The sequence below is a fragment of the Salmo salar genome, chromosome 19, assembly GCF_965601325.2.
Source record: "Salmo salar chromosome 19, fSalSal1, whole genome shotgun sequence".
NCBI classification, from domain to species: Eukaryota; Metazoa; Chordata; class Actinopteri; order Salmoniformes; family Salmonidae; genus Salmo; species Salmo salar.
This window is the reverse complement of record NC_138309.1, coordinates 51,039,349-51,055,047: the sequence shown is the minus strand read 5'-3', so window position 1 is coordinate 51,055,047 and position 15,699 is coordinate 51,039,349. Positions and strand designations below refer to the sequence as shown.

The 15,699-nt window shown below is 46.5% G+C and overlaps 1 protein-coding gene across 1 annotated transcript; it reads left to right on the top strand.

The window, feature by feature from the left end:
• The first annotated feature begins 5,699 nt into the window (after window positions 1-5,699).
• Window positions 5,700-15,496, top strand: LOC106578930 (NLR family CARD domain-containing protein 3). The gene is made up of 10 exons (XM_014158204.3): window positions 5,700-5,844; window positions 7,010-7,157; window positions 7,318-7,482; window positions 7,591-7,668; window positions 7,986-9,768; window positions 9,865-10,038; window positions 10,180-10,353; window positions 12,103-12,276; window positions 12,357-12,403; window positions 12,533-15,496. Exons 1-10 carry the CDS (start codon window positions 5,770-5,772, stop codon window positions 13,060-13,062), a joined length of 3,348 nt encoding a protein of 1,115 aa, XP_014013679.2. The 5' UTR covers window positions 5,700-5,769; the 3' UTR covers window positions 13,063-15,496.
• The last annotated feature ends 203 nt before the right edge of the window (window positions 15,497-15,699 follow it).

Genomic DNA, 15,699 nt, shown 5'->3' with positions numbered 1-15,699 from the left:
AGAAACACACACACATCAGCCTCAACTCTCTATCAACTGTCTCATCGTAGGGCTCCCTCTGCTGGCGAGACCCAGATAAAGTAGCTCAGAAATCCACTCCTATAATTATCGTAGCATATCCCTGTTTTCTATACAAAACGCTGACTTTCTCTCTTCCTCTTTTCCTCTCTATCTCTTTCTCTCTCTTTTGATTTGATAGGGGAGTGCTGGGAAAGCAGGGTTATCAATGCCAGAGTGAGAACAAGTTGTCTCTCTTTCTGTCTGGGTTCTTGAATGATTATGATAGTTCTAGACTCTAGAATCTAGAGTGATACCTGAACATTCTACAATGAATTGAGACGTTATTGAGATGCACATTGTCTGTCTGTTGTATTATTATCGTGTGTTGTTCAGTGTGAAAGTGTGTAATTGTGTGTGTGTTTATTGCAGTGTGCACATGCGTGGTCCACAAGCGCTGCCATGAGCACATCATCACCAAGTGTGCCGGGATGAAGAAGCAGGAGGATACACCAGAGGAGGTATTGCGGACTGTTTGTGGTGGCCATGTTGACCAATGAGTTACCGCAATGTGTTTTGGTTTGGAACCCAGATGGTCATGAGCCGTCGTAATCTTCGCTCTCTCGCCCCCACTACTCTCTCCTCCCCTATCCTATCACCCTTCTCCCTCCTGACTCCTGATTCTACCTCTCCTCCCCTATCCTATCACCCTTCTCCCTCCTGATTCTACCTCTCCTCCCCTATCCTATCACCCTTCTCCCTCCTGATTCTACCTCTCCTCCCCTATCCTATCACCCTTCTCCCTCCTGACTCCTGATTCTACCTCTCCTCCCCTATCCTATCACCCTTCTCCCTCCTGACTCCTGATTCTACCTCTCCTCCGCTATCCTATCACCCTTCTCCCTCCTGATTCTACCTCTCCTCCCCTATCCTATCACCCTTCTCCCTCCTGACTCCTGATTCTACCTCTCCTCTCCTATCCTATCACCCTTCTCCCTCCTGACTCCTGATTCTACCTCTCCTCCGCTATCCTATCACCCTTCTCCCTCCTGATTCTACCTCTCCTCCCCTATCCTATCACCCTTCTCCCTCCTGACTCCTGATTCTACCTCTCCTCCCCTATCCTATCACCCTTCTCCCTCCTGATTCTACCTCTCCTCCCCTATCCTATCACCCTTCTCCCTCCTGATTCTACCTCTCCTCCCCTATCCTATCACCCTTCTCCCTCCTGATTCTACCTCTCCTCCGCTATCCTATCACCCTTCTCCCTCCTGATTCTACCTCTCCTCCGCTATCCTATCACCCTTCTCCCTCCTGACTCCTGATTCTACCTCTCCTCCCCTATCCTATCACCCTTCTCCCTCCTGACTCCTGATTCTACCTCTCCTCCGCTATCCTATCACCCTTCTCCCTCCTGACTCCTGATTCTACCTCTCCTCCCCTATCCTATCACCCTTCTCCCTCCTGACTCCTGATTCTACCTCTCCTCCCCTATCCTATCACCCTTCTCCCTCCTGATTCTACCTCTCCTCCCCTATCCTATCACCCTTCTCCCTCCTGACTCCTGATTCTACCTCTCCTCCCCTATCCTATCATCCTTCTCCCTCCTGATTCTACCTCTCCTCCCCTATCCTATCACCCTTCTCCCTCCTGATTCTACCTCTCCTCCCCTATCCTATCACCCTTCTCCCTCCTGATTCTACCTCTCCTCCCCTATCCTATCACCCTTCTCCCTCCTGACTCCTGATTCTACCTCTCCTCCGCTATCCTATCACCCTTCTGACTCCTGATTCTACCTCTCCTCCGCTATCCTATCACCCTTCTCCCTCCTGATTCTACCTCTCCTCCCCTATCCTATCACCCTTCTCCCTCCTGACTCCTGATTCTACCTCTCCTCCGCTATCCTATCACCCTTCTCCCTCCTGATTCTACCTCTCCTCCCCTATCCTATCACCCTTCTGACTCCTGATTCTACCTCTCCTCTCCTCCCCTATCCTATCACCCTTCTCCCTCCTGACTCCTGATTCTGCCTCTCCTCCCCTATCCTATCACCCTTCTCCCTCCTGATTCTACCTCTCCTCCCCTATCCTATCACCCTTCTCCCTCCTGATTCTACCTCTCCTCCCCTATCCTATCACCCTTCTCCCTCCTGACTCCTGATTCTACCTCTCCTCCGCTATCCTATCACCCTTCTCCCTCCTGATTCTACCTCTCCTCCGCTATCCTATCACCCTTCTCCCTCCTGATTCTACCTCTCCTCCCCTATCCTATCACCCTTCTCCCTCCTGATTCTACCTCTCCTCCGCTATCCTATCACCCTTCTCCCTCCTGATTCTACCTCTCCTCCCCTATCCTATCACCCTTCTCCCTCCTGATTCTACCTCTCCTCCGCTATCCTATCACCCTTCTCCCTCCTGATGCTGCCTCTCCTCCGCTATCCTATAACCCTTCTCCCTCCTGATTCTGCCTCTCCTCTCCTCTCCTCCCCTATCCTATCACCCTTCTCCCTCCTGATTCTACCTCTCCTCCGCTATCCTATCACCCTTCTCCCTCCTGATTCTACCTCTCCTCCCCTATCCTATCACCCTTCTCCCTCCTGACTCCTGATTCTACCTCTCCTCCGCTATCCTATCACCCTTCTCCCTCCTGATTCTACCTCTCCTCCCCTATCCTATCACCCTTCTCCCGCCTGACTCCTGATTCTACCTCTCCTCCGCTATCCTATCACCCTTCTCCCTCCTGATTCTACCTCTCCTCCCCTATCCTATCACCCTTCTCCCTCCTGATTCTACCTCTCCTCCCCTATCCTATCACCCTTCTCCCTCCTGACTCCTGATTCTACCTCTCCTCCGCTATCCTATCACCCTTCTCCCTCCTGATTCTACCTCTCCTCCCCTATCCTATCACCCTTCTCCCTCCTGACTCCTGATTCTACCTCTCCTCCCCTATCCTATCACCCTTCTCCCTCCTGATTCTACCTCTCCTCCCCTATCCTATCACCCTTCTCTCTCCTGATTCTGCCTCTCCTCCCCTATCCTATCACCCTTCTGACTCCTGATGCTGCCTCTTCGACACTACTCTCCTCCTTTTCCTCATCCTATGACTCGCACTGTCCCCTTTCCTCCCGGCCGGCTAGGTCCTCCCCTCCTGCTCCTTGGCTGAGTAACTCATTGCGAGCTTACAGAACGGGGCTGCGGGCAGCTGCCAAACTCTCTCTGTTCTAAACTATAGGGTTATATTATTATATTTCTCTGTGCTCTGTTAGCTGTTACAAGAGAGATGCTCCAATGTAGATGTAGATTCACACCTCCAAACAGTCACCAATTCTCCCTCCTTCCCTACTTCCCCCTCCCTCCCTCCCTCCCTCCCTCCCTCCCTCCCTCCCTCCCTCCCTCCCTCCCTCCCTCCCTCCCTCCCTCCCTCCCTCCCTCCCTCCCTCCCTCCTACTCCCTCTCTCCAGGTTGGTGCCCAGAGGTTTAGTGTCAACATGCCTCATAAGTTCAGAAACCACAACTACAAGGCCCCCACCTTCTGTGACCATTGTGGATCTCTACTATGGGGACTGATGAGGCAGGGCCTGCAATGCAAGGGTATGTGTGTGTGTATTCACTTTGACAATGAAGGTGGTTATGTTTTCATAGGTCAGATAAGACAGATTCACTGATTTGTGTATGTGTAGCTTCTTTCAACACACTGTGTGTGTGTGTGTGTGTGTGTGTGTGTGTGTGTGTGTGTGTGTGTGTGTGTGTGTGTGTGTGTGTGTGTGTGTGTGTGTGTGTGTGTGTGTGGTGGTGGTGAATAAGATGAGTGTTCATTGTCAACAGATGGTGTGAGGATAATGTAGGTCTTAATTGCGTGTGTGTTTAGTGTGTAAGATGAATGTACACAAGAGGTGTGAGGCCAACGTAGCTCCCAACTGCGGTGTGGATGCCAAAGGCATCGCCAAAGTCCTGGCGGAAATGGGAGTCACTCCTGAAAAGATTTCCACTACTGCACAGCGCAGGAAAAAGGTACACCCACACACAAGCAAGCTTTTCTGTCCTCGTGGGGATCTAACGTTTATAGCCATTCAATCTCCTATTTCCCCTAAAACCTATCCTTAACGCCAAATCCTAACCCTAATTCTAACCCTTACCCTAAACCTAACCCCTATGCTTAAAATAGCCTTTGTCCTCATTGGGATGTGGGAGATGTTCCCATGAGGGGGAATTTTCCTTGTTTTACTGTCCCTAGTGGGGATATTTGGGGATTTCAGGTCCCCACAAGGATAGAAGAACAAGTAACAAGTACACACACACACACACACACACACACACACACACACACACACACACACACACACACACAGAGAGAGAGACAGAGACACAGAAGATGGCGAGGATGACAGTGATGATGGAGCTTTTCTTCCTCTCTCTAGTTACCACCAGAGATAGACTCCCAGTCTCCTTCAGAACTCTCAGACGAGCTTCCCACCACCTCCCCCTCACAGCACGGTAACACACAAACACACACACATGGTCACAAACACACTCGAAGTCACACAGCTGTCTGACTTTCTTCATGTGCGTGTGTGCAGAGCTGGCTGAGTTGGAGCGGCTACAATGGGGGATGTCGTTAGAGATGCGAGGCTCTTCCTCCTCCTCCGGTTCCTCCTCTACCTCGCTGGACAACGGAGCAGCAAAGAGGACTCTCAAAGACTTCAGCTTCATCAAGGTCTTGGGGAAAGGAAGCTTTGGAAAGGTGAGGAGAAGGAGGGAAAGAGGAGATGGTCGTGAGGAGGTGTAAAGTATCTCTCTCTTCCTCTCTCTGCCTCCCTCCCTCCTTCAGGTGATGTTAGCAGAGCTGAAAGGCAGTGAGGAGGTGTTTGCAGTGAAGGTGTTGAAGAAGGATGTGATCCAGCAGGATGACGATGTGGACTGCACCCTGACAGAGAAACGCATCCTGGCCCTGGCACGCACACACCCCTACCTCTGTCAGCTCTACTGCTGCTTCCAGACCCGGGTACGCACACACACACACACACACACACACACACACACACACACACACACACACACACACACACACACACACACACACACACACACACACACACACACACACACACACACACACACACACACACACACACACACACACACACACACACACACACACACACACACACACACACACACACACACACTAACCGTCTCCTTTCCTCTCCAGGACCGTCTGTTCTTCGTGATGGAGTACGTGAACGGAGGAGACCTGATGTTTCAGATCCAACACTCCAGGAAGTTTGACGAGACTCACTCTTGCTTCTATGCTGCTGAAGTCACCTCCGCACTCATGTTCCTGCATCACAACGGGGTCATATACAGGTAACCTCTGCCCTCTAACCACAGTCCACATGTTCCTGCATCACAACGGGGTCATATACAGGTAACCTCTGCCCTCTAACCACAGTCCACATGTTCCTGCATCACAACGGGGTCATATACAGGTAACCTCTGCCCTCTAACCACAGTCCACATGTTCCTGCATCACAACGGGGTCATATACAGGTAACCTCTGCCCTCTAACCACAGTCCACATGTTCCAGCACCACATCAGAATTATATAGTGCTTGCTGCTTTTGTTGAGCCAGTGTTACAGGTAACCATGATTCTCTCTCTCTCTCTCTCTCTCTCTCTCTCTCTCTCTCTCTCTCTCTCTCTCTCTCTCAGGGATCTAAAGTTAGATAACATATTGTTGGATGCAGAGGGCCACTGTAAGTTAGCAGACTTTGGCATGTGTAAGGAGGGCATCATCAATGGAGTCACCACAACCACATTCTGTGGCACGCCTGATTACATAGCGCCTGAGGTGAGCTGAGCTGGTGTTACACTACTTTCTGTCCCCTAAGGTTTATCTAAACTTCCCCTCGTGTCTGAGGTGTGATGGCATTGCAGTGTTTTTAGATCCTCGGATGATAGAGATAACGAGTGTGTCTGTCTGTCTGTCTGTCTGTCTGTCTGTCTGTCTGTCTGTCTGTCTGTCTGTCTGTCTGTCTGTCTGTCTGTCTGTCTGTCTGTCTGTCTGTCTGTCTGTCTGTCTGTCTGTCTGTCTGTCTGTTTACAATAAACACTCAACTGTCAACACAAAACGACCTCTCTCCCACTCTCTGAGCGTGCGTGTGCGCGTGCATGCGTGTGTGTGTGTGTTTAAAGGTGCTGTGCAGTGGTCTAGAATTCCATATAGAAGTCCTTTTTGTAGCAATAACGTCACTTTTAAACCAGTGTTTGTGCAAACCACAATATGGAGCAAATGCATCATTTGTAATTTTTTCTTGCAAGTAGCACTTTAATTGTATAAAAATGAATTGTGCACAAAGAATGACATTTTTGTGGTTACAACAGTTGTACTAACCTCAGGTACTCTCAGAGTAAGAGTACCACATAATGTGCTCCATTCTGCCAGAGCAGCAAGAAGTCAGAGGGAGCTCTGAGTGCATGTGAGGACATGAAGACTCACATGTTTTAACAAAACATGGTTCAGTGTGATGAAATCACTGTGTCAGCGTGCAGACACCAACCAAACATCAAACCACAGAAAAGACAGCTTCCTGTTTTGATCTGCAGCACGCCACAAAGCAGATCACACAGGAAACTGGTGCTTCACTAACTGGCACTATATGACAGAGTTAGAAAAGATAGAAAAAAATAAGAGAGAGGGAGGGAGAGAGAGAGAGAGAGCGAGCGAGTAATGGAGAGGAAAATGCAGTGATAGACATTTTGGAAGCTAGATCGAGAAATAGTTATCTTTTGGCAGATGACCTCTGTCTATACATACACAAAGTTCACATTTGTAACATGTCAGTGTCTGAGGGAGGATTTTGGAGTCTTTCTGTAACTTTCTGTGACCTAAGATGGCGACATCTGTTCCTGACCTGCTACTGGCTACTCTGGAGAAGCTGGTAGGAAAAGATCTGAAGACATTTCACTGGTACCTGACTCAGAGTGTACCAGATGGCTTTCCTCTCATCCCCAAGGGCCATCTGGAGAACGCTGACAGGCAGGACACCGTGGATACGATGGTGAACACCTACGGCCACGATGTAGCTATGAAGATCTCACTGGAAATCCTGAGGGAGATGAACCAGAAGGACCTCACCAACACGTTAACAGTAGATCAGCAAGGTGGATATACCATACTCACACCTACACTGCTTAGTATTACTTGAGAAAACAAATACACTGAAAAAAATCACTTGCAGTTGACAGAAAACTATATAAAATATTATGTATGAAATATATTTTTTTAAATTCTCTAAAATGTTCTCTCTCTCTCCATTTGTAGAGGCTGAGGTTAAGGTAACAGCTGCCTCAATTCGGGTTCCAGACTCTCCTGTCTACATCACTTGTACAGCTCAGACTGGCGGCCATGTTGTGGCCCCTTCGCTCTCCGGCTGCCATATTGGTGGTCCAGTTCACTTCAACATCAGAGTCAACTCATTAGACGAAGGTAAGTCACCTACATACTAAACACTGGACGGAATGTTGTAGTTCTCAAAATAAATCACCTTGTGTAAATGTGTAAAACTACTCTCTGTCCCTCTCCCCTTACCCCCAGAGCCCATAGTTCCATCTCAAGCTTCACCTGCCCATTTTACCATGTTTCCACCTGAACCTGTGAATACAGAAGACAATGGTAATACTGATAGAAAGGGTGTATGGCTGTGTTACTGTAGATCTGTATAGAGATGGTTGTTCGGCAGTGGTAAGAACAAGGAAACGCTTTGGAACTGAAGTTGTTTTGGTAAGAAGAACCACAACATGGCAGCGTTCTCCAGTAACCTGTAGTTTACAGAGATTAAGATTAAACAACCCTTAGTCTTCATTATTATACTGCAGTCTCTAAACAATTTCAGTTTGAGTGGAATATTTACAGGATAATCCACAGAACCGTCTATTTAACATTCACAGGAACCTTTGTATACCGTGTTTGTCCCTTGTTTATTTTACCAGATGAACGAATCAAGAGTTGTCAAAATAAACTCAAACACAATCTGCATAGTAGGTTCTTCAGTGTGTTTGAGGGACTGGCCAGCCACGGGAACAGAAAACTTCTCAACCAGATCTACACAGAGCTCTACATCACAGAGGCTGGAAGTACAGCGGTCAATAATGAACATGAGGTGAGACAGATTGAGACGGCATCCAGAAGAACAGCCACACAAGAAACACCAATCCAATGCAACGACATCTTTCTGCCCTTACTTGATCAATCCGTCAGAACTGTGCTGACGAAGGGAGTCGCTGGCATCGGGAAAACCGTGTCAGTGCAGAAGTTCATTCTGGACTGGACAGATGGAAAAGCCAATCAAAATCTCCAGTTGATATTCCCTCTTTCTTTTCGAGAGCTGAATTTGATCAGGAAGAAAAGATGCAGTTTGATCGAACTTCTCAATGGCTTTTTTACGGAAACAAAAGAAACCGACATATCAAACTACGACAATTATCAGGTGCTGTTTGTCTTTGATGGTCTGGATGAGTGTCGACTTCCTCTAGACTTCCAGAACAATGACATTCTGTTTAAAATAACTGAGTCAACCTCAGTGGATGTGCTGCTAACAAACCTCATCAAGGGGAATCTGCTTCCCTCCGCTCAACTTTGGATAACCACCCGACCTGCAGCAGCCAATCAAATCCCTCCTGAGTGTGTTGACAAGGTGACAGAGGTACGAGGATTCAATGAAACACAGAAGGAAGAGTACTTCAGGAATAGAATCAGCGATGAGAACCTGGCCAGCAGAATCATCACACACATAAAGACATCAAGAAGCCTCTACATCATGTGCCACATACCCATTTTCTGTTGGATCTCGGCCATTGTTCTGGAGAGAAAGTTGGAGAAAGCAGGGAGTGGTGAGATGCCAAAGACCCTGACTCAGATGTACTCACACTTCCTGGCTTTTCAGGAGAAAGACATGAATCTCAGGCTTCAGGGAAGAGGGACACCCGACCCTGACTGGATGAGAAAGAGCATCATGTCCCTGGGAAAACTGGCTTTCCAACAACTGGAGAAAGGCAACCTGATCTTCTATGAGGAAGACCTGAGAGAGTGTGGCATACACATCGGCCAGGCTTCAGTGTACTCAGGAGTGTGTACTGAGATCTTCAGTGAGGAACTGACCTTATGCCAGGGAAAGGTGTTCTGCTTTGTTCATCTCAGTATTCAGGAGTTTCTGGCTGCCCTGTATGTGTTTCTCACATTCATCAACGACAATGTGAATCTATTAGCCAAACAGCAATCATTTCTGAGACGTTTTCCATTCGGAAATTCATCCTCAATCAGCTTCTACAAAGCAGCAGTTGACAAGGCCTTACAGAGTGAGAGTGGACACCTGGACCTGTTCCTCCGCTTCCTTCTAGGCCTCTCACTGGAGTCCAATCAGATTCTCCTACGAGGCTTGTTAACTCAGAAAATAAGTAGATCACAGACCAACAAGGAATCAGTCAAGTACATGAAGGAGAAGATCAAGGAGAATCCCTCTCCAGAGAGATGCATCAATCTGTTCCACTGTCTGAATGAACTGCATGACCATTCTCTAGTGGAGGAGATCCAAAGCTACCTGGGCTCAGGAAGTCTCTCTAGGGCCAAACTCTCACCTGCACAGTGGTCAGCTCTGGTCTTTGTGTTGCTGACTTCAGAAGAGGAGCTGGATGAGTTTGAGCTGAAGAAATACTCCAGATCAGAGGAGGGTCTTCTGAGACTGCTGCCTGTCATCAAAGCCTCCAGAACAGCCCTGTGAGTACAACATCAGAAATCATCAGACACACACACTCTTCTCGCTCTCTCTGTTTAGTCAGGTAAAGACTTGTGTTTATGTATTCTATTTCCTAGACTGAATCAATGCAAACTCACAGAGAGATGCTGTGAAGCGTTGGCCTCAGCACTCAGCTCAAACCCCTCACACCAGAGAGAGCTGGACCTGAGTCACAATGACCTGCAGGATTCAGGAGTGAAGCTGCTCTCTGCTGGACTGGCAAGTCCACAGTGTAAACTGGAAACATTAAGGTCAGCTTTTCTGTGGTTTTACAACATGATCATTAGTTTCACAATTAACATCAAATGTATGTTGTCCAGAATATTTTAGGAAAGCATCGATGTTTGTTTGTTATGTATGTCCCCTATTCATTTGATATATTTTCATTCTAGCCTGAGGCGATGCAAACTCACAGAAAGATGCTGTGAAGCGTTGGCCTCAGCTCTCAGCTCAAACACTTCACACATGAGAGAGCTGGACCTGAGTGACAACAACCTGCAGGATTCAGGAGTCATGCTGCTCTCTGCAGGACTGGGCAGTCCGCACTGTAAACTGGAGGTTGTAAGGTGAGGGATTTCTAAACAATCTGGTTATACGGGTAAAAAACAAGTATATACATGTAATATATGTATAATATAATAATAATAATAATATTAATTTTAATATTGATCATACACTGCTCAAAAAAATAAAGGGAACACTTAAACAACACAATGTAACTCCAAGTCAATCACACTTCTGTGAAATCAAACTGCCCACTTAGGAAGCAACACTGATTGACAATAGATTTCACATGCTGTTGTGCAACTGGATTAGACAACAGGTGGAAATTATAGGCAATTAGCAAGACACCCCCAATAAAGGAGTGGTTCTGCAGGTGGGGACCACAGACCACTTCTCAGTTCCTATGCTTCCTGGCTGATCTTTTGGTCACTTTTGAATGCTGGCGGTGCTTTCACTCTAGTGGTAGCATGAGACGGAGTCTACAACCCACACAAGTGGCTCAGGTAGTGCAGCTCATCCAGGATGGCACATCAATGCGAGCTGTGGCAAGAAGGTTTGCTGTGTCTGTCAGCGTAGTGTCCAGAGCATGGAGGCACTACCAGGAGACAGGCCAGTACATCAGGAGATGTGGAGGAGGCCGTAGGAGGGCAACAACCCAGCAGCAGGACCGCTACCTCCGCCTTTGTGCAAGGAGGAGCAGGAGAAGCACTGCCAGAGCCCTGCAAAATGACCTCCAGCAGGCCACAAATGTGCATGTGTCTCCTCAAACGGTCAGAAACAGACTCCATGAGGGTGGTATGAGGGTCCGACGTCCACAGGTGGGGGTTGTGCTTACACCCCAACACCGTGCAGGACGTTTGGCATTTGCCAAAGAACACCAAGATTGGCAAATTCGCCACTGACGCCCTGTGCTCTTCACAGATGAAAGCAGGTTCACACTGAGCACGTGACAGATGTGACAGAGTCTGGAGACGCCTTGGAGAACGTTCTGCTGCCTGCAACATCCTCCAGCATGACCGGTTTGGCGGTGGGTCAGTCATGGTGTGGGGTGGCATTTCTTTGGGGGGCTGCACAGCCCTCCATGTGCTCGCCAGAGGTAGCCTGACTGCTATTAGGTACTGAGATGAGATCCTCAGACCTCTTGTGAGACCATATGCTGGTGCGGTTGGCCCTGGGTTCCTCCTAATGCAAGACAATGCTAGACCTCATGTGGCTGGAGTGTGTCAGCAGTTCCTGAAAGAGGAAGGCATTGATGCTATGGACTGGCCTGCCCGTTCCCCAGACCTGAACCCAATTGAGCACATCTGGGACATCATGTCTCGCTCCATCCACCAACGTCATGTTGCACCACAGACTGTCCAGGAGTTGGCGGATGCTTTAGTCCAGGTTTGGGAGGAGATCCCTCAGGAGACCATCCGCTACCTCATCAGGAGCATGCCCAGGCGTTGTAGGGAGGTCATACAGGCACGTGGAGGTCACACACACTACTGAGCCTCATTTTGACTTGTTTTAAGGACATTACATCAAAGTTGGATCAGCCTGTAGTGTGGTTTTCCACTTTAATTTTGAGTGTGACTCCAAATCCAGACCTCCATGGGTTGATAAATTGGATTTCCATTGATTATTTTTGTGTGATTTTGTTGTCAGCACATTCAACTATGTAAAGAAAAAAGTATTTAATAAGATTATTTCTTTCATTCAGATCTAGGATGTGTTGTTTAAGTGTTCCCTTTATTTTTTTTGAGCAGTATATATATTCACCACTTTTAGAGGCAGCTAAATGTAAAATGATTTTCTCTTTTTATTTAAAGGTTGTCACTTTGTAGTGTCACAGAGGAAGGATGTGCTTTGCTAGCCTCCTCTCTCAATTCCAACCCCTCACACCTGAAAGAGCTGGACCTGAGCTATAATTACCCAGGAGACTCAGGAGTGAAGCTTCTCTCTGCTGTACTGGAAGATCCACACTGTAAACTGGAGAAACTTAGGTAACAATAAATTCGGAAAACAAGGCTATTAACAGTTTGGGATTGAGTGAATCACAGCCCTGTTTTACTGCCTCTGACAGTGTGGAGTGCTGTGCTGAGTTCAGGATCAGATCAGGACCACAGAGATGTGAGTATCTACATTTTTGTGTGCGTGTGTGTGTGTGTGTGTGTGTGTGTGTGTGTGTGTGTGTGTGTGTGTGTGTGTGTGTGTGTGTGTGTGTGTGTTATTTTACTGTGAGTTTCATATTTTTTTCAGACGCCTGTGAGCTCACACTGGACCCAAACACAGCACACAAAGAGCTCTCGCTGTCTGCGGAGAACAGGAAGGTGACGCGAGGGAAAGAGCAGCCGTTTCCTGATCACCCAGAGAGATTTGACTACTGGAGGCAGGTGCTGTGTCGAGAAGGTCTGGATGGGCGCTGCTATTGGGAGGCAGAGTGTAGTGGGAGAGCTCTGATGGGAGTAGCTTACAGAGGGATCAGCAGGAGAGGAGAGGGACATGACTGCTGGTTTGGACGAAATGCTGTGTCCTGGAGTCTGAACTGCTCTAATGACAGTTACACAGCCTGGCACAATGACAAGAGCACTGCCATAACCATCTCCTCTTTCTCTAACAGAGTAGGAGTGTATCTGGACTGGCCGGACGGTACTCTGTCCTTCTACAGTGTCTCCTCTAACACACTGAACCACCTGCACACGTTCCACTCCACGTTCACTGAGCCCCTCTATCCAGGGTTTAGGCTAGGCTGGGTGGACTCGTCAGTGTCCTTGTGTCAGGTAGAATAGGCTCCCTGGAGAAACACCTGAGATTTCAGGGAGATTACACACGTGTATTTGTGTGTAACATAGTTTAGAAAGTGATTATATTAAAGGGATATTCTACATCTATTTTTAGACTTTTAAATTAGTTATATATACCCATTGATTATTGACGATTATAAACCGGGTGGTTCGAGCACTGAATGCTGATTGGCAGAAAACCATCGTATATCAGACCATAAACCACGGGTATGACAAAAAATAGTTGTTTGCTGTTCTAATTACATTGGCAACAAGTTTATAATACCAATAAGGCACCCTCGGGTTTGTGGTATATGACGCAACTCCTCGTTGCGTCGTGCCTTAGAACTGCCCATAGCCGTGTAATATTGGCCATATACCACACCTCCTCAGGCCGTATTGCTTAAATATATGTTATAGATGCCTCATGAGCTTTCTTCAACTGTCAGAACCAAGAATATGAGCTTGTTTTACTCGTTTGTTTGTAAACAATGCAAATGTAAACAAACACTGTATATCCTCAAAACATGGTTAAAACTACACTGAACAAAAATATAAACGCAACATTAAAGTGTTGGTCCCATGTTTCATAAACTGAAATAAAAAATCCCAGAAATGTTCCATACGCACAAAAAGCTTATTTCTCTCATTTTTTTTGCTCAAATTTGTTTACATCCCTGTTAGTGAGCTTTTCTCATTTGCCAAGATAATCCATCCACCTGACAGGTGTGGCATATCAAGAAGCTGAATAAACAGCATAATCATTACACAGGTGCACCTTGTGCTGGGGACAATAAAAGGCCACTTTAAAATGTGCAGTTTTGTCACACAACACAACGCCACAGATGTTTTGAGGGAGCGTGCAATTGACATGCTGACTGCAGGACTGTCCACAGAGCTGTTGCCAGAGAATTGAATGTTCATTTCTCTACCATAAGCTGCCTCCAACGTTGTTTTAGAGAATTTGGCAGTACGTCCAATCAGCTTCACAACCGCAGACCACGTGTAACCACGCCAGCCCAGGACCTCCACATCCAGCTTACTGGTTTCCTTATATGAACTGTAACTCAGTACAATCTCATATTTTTGTCCAGTATATCATCTTGATATCATGGATGGTCAGTCCCTGTATCCATAGCTCTATCTATGAGTTTGAATGGTAATATTTCTCCAGCCCCATCCCTCAGCTGTTTACCAAATTAGTGGCGGGATAGCCACTCTGACGTTCAAACAGCAGATTGCCCCTTTAACTGATAACTTAACCCTTAAATCTGTATCCACATTTGTGCTTGAACCACACTAGACCTGACTGATAATGATTAAGGTCCATTCATGTGATGATGAATGTGATGATATTTATCGATACATGAATGACAATCGGATTAAAGTACAGACTTTTAAACAAGCAAGAGTAATACTTTTCTTCAGTAAAATTTTTTATTGGCTAGTGTTGGCTGTAGTAGCATGGCACAGCCAGACCCTTCACCCAGCTGTTATTACCCAGGTGCCTTCAGAAAGTATTTACGCTCCTTGACTTCTTCCACATTTCGTTATGTTACAGCCGCAATTTAAAATGGATTCAATTGAGATTTTGTGTCACTGATCTACCTACACACAACACCCCATAATGTCAAAGTGGAATTATGTTTTTTAAAATGTTTACAAATTATGAAAAAATTAAAAGCTGAAATGTCTTGAGTAAATAAGTGTTCAACCCCTTTGTTATGGCAAGCCTAAATAAGTTCAGGAGTACACATTTGCTTAACAAGTCACATAAAAAATTGAATGGACACTGTGTGCAGTAATAGTGTTGAACATGATTTTTGAATGACAACCTCATGTCTGTACCCCACACATACAGATAATTGTAAGGTCCCTCAGTCGGGCAGTGAATTTCAAACACAGATACAACCACAAAGACAAGGGAGGTTTTCCAATGCTTCACAAAGGTCACCTATTGGAAGATGAGTAACAAAAAAAGTAAAGCAATGCGAAGTTATTAATTACACTTTGGATGGTGTATCAATACACCCAGTCACTACAAAGATACAGGCGCCCTTCCGCTCAGGGATGTTATCAAGAGGCCAATGGGGATTTTAAAACAGTTACAGAGTTTAATGGCTGTGATAGAAGATAACTGAGGATGGATCAACAACATTACTCCACAATACTAACATAAATGACAGAGTGAAAAGAAGGAAGCCTGTACAGAATAAAATATCCCAAAACATGTATCCTGTTTGCAATAAGGCACTAAAGTAATACTGCAAAAAAAAGGGAAATAAATTACGTTTTTGTCCTGAATACAAAGCGTTATGTTTGCAGTAAATCCAACACATCACTGAGTACCGCTCTTCATACTTTCAAGCATGGTGGTGGCTGCATTATGCTATGGATATGCTTGTAAACATCAAGGACTAGGGAGTTTTTTAAATAAAAAGAAACAGTATAGCACAGGCAAAATCCTAGAGGAAAACCTGGTTCAGTCTGCTTTCCACCAGACACTTGGAGACAAATTCACCTTTCAGCACGACAATTACCTAAAACACAGGGCCAAATATACACTGGAGTTGCTTACCAAGATGACATTAAATGTTCCTGAGTGGCCTAGTTACAGTTGTCTTAAATCGACTTGAGAATCTA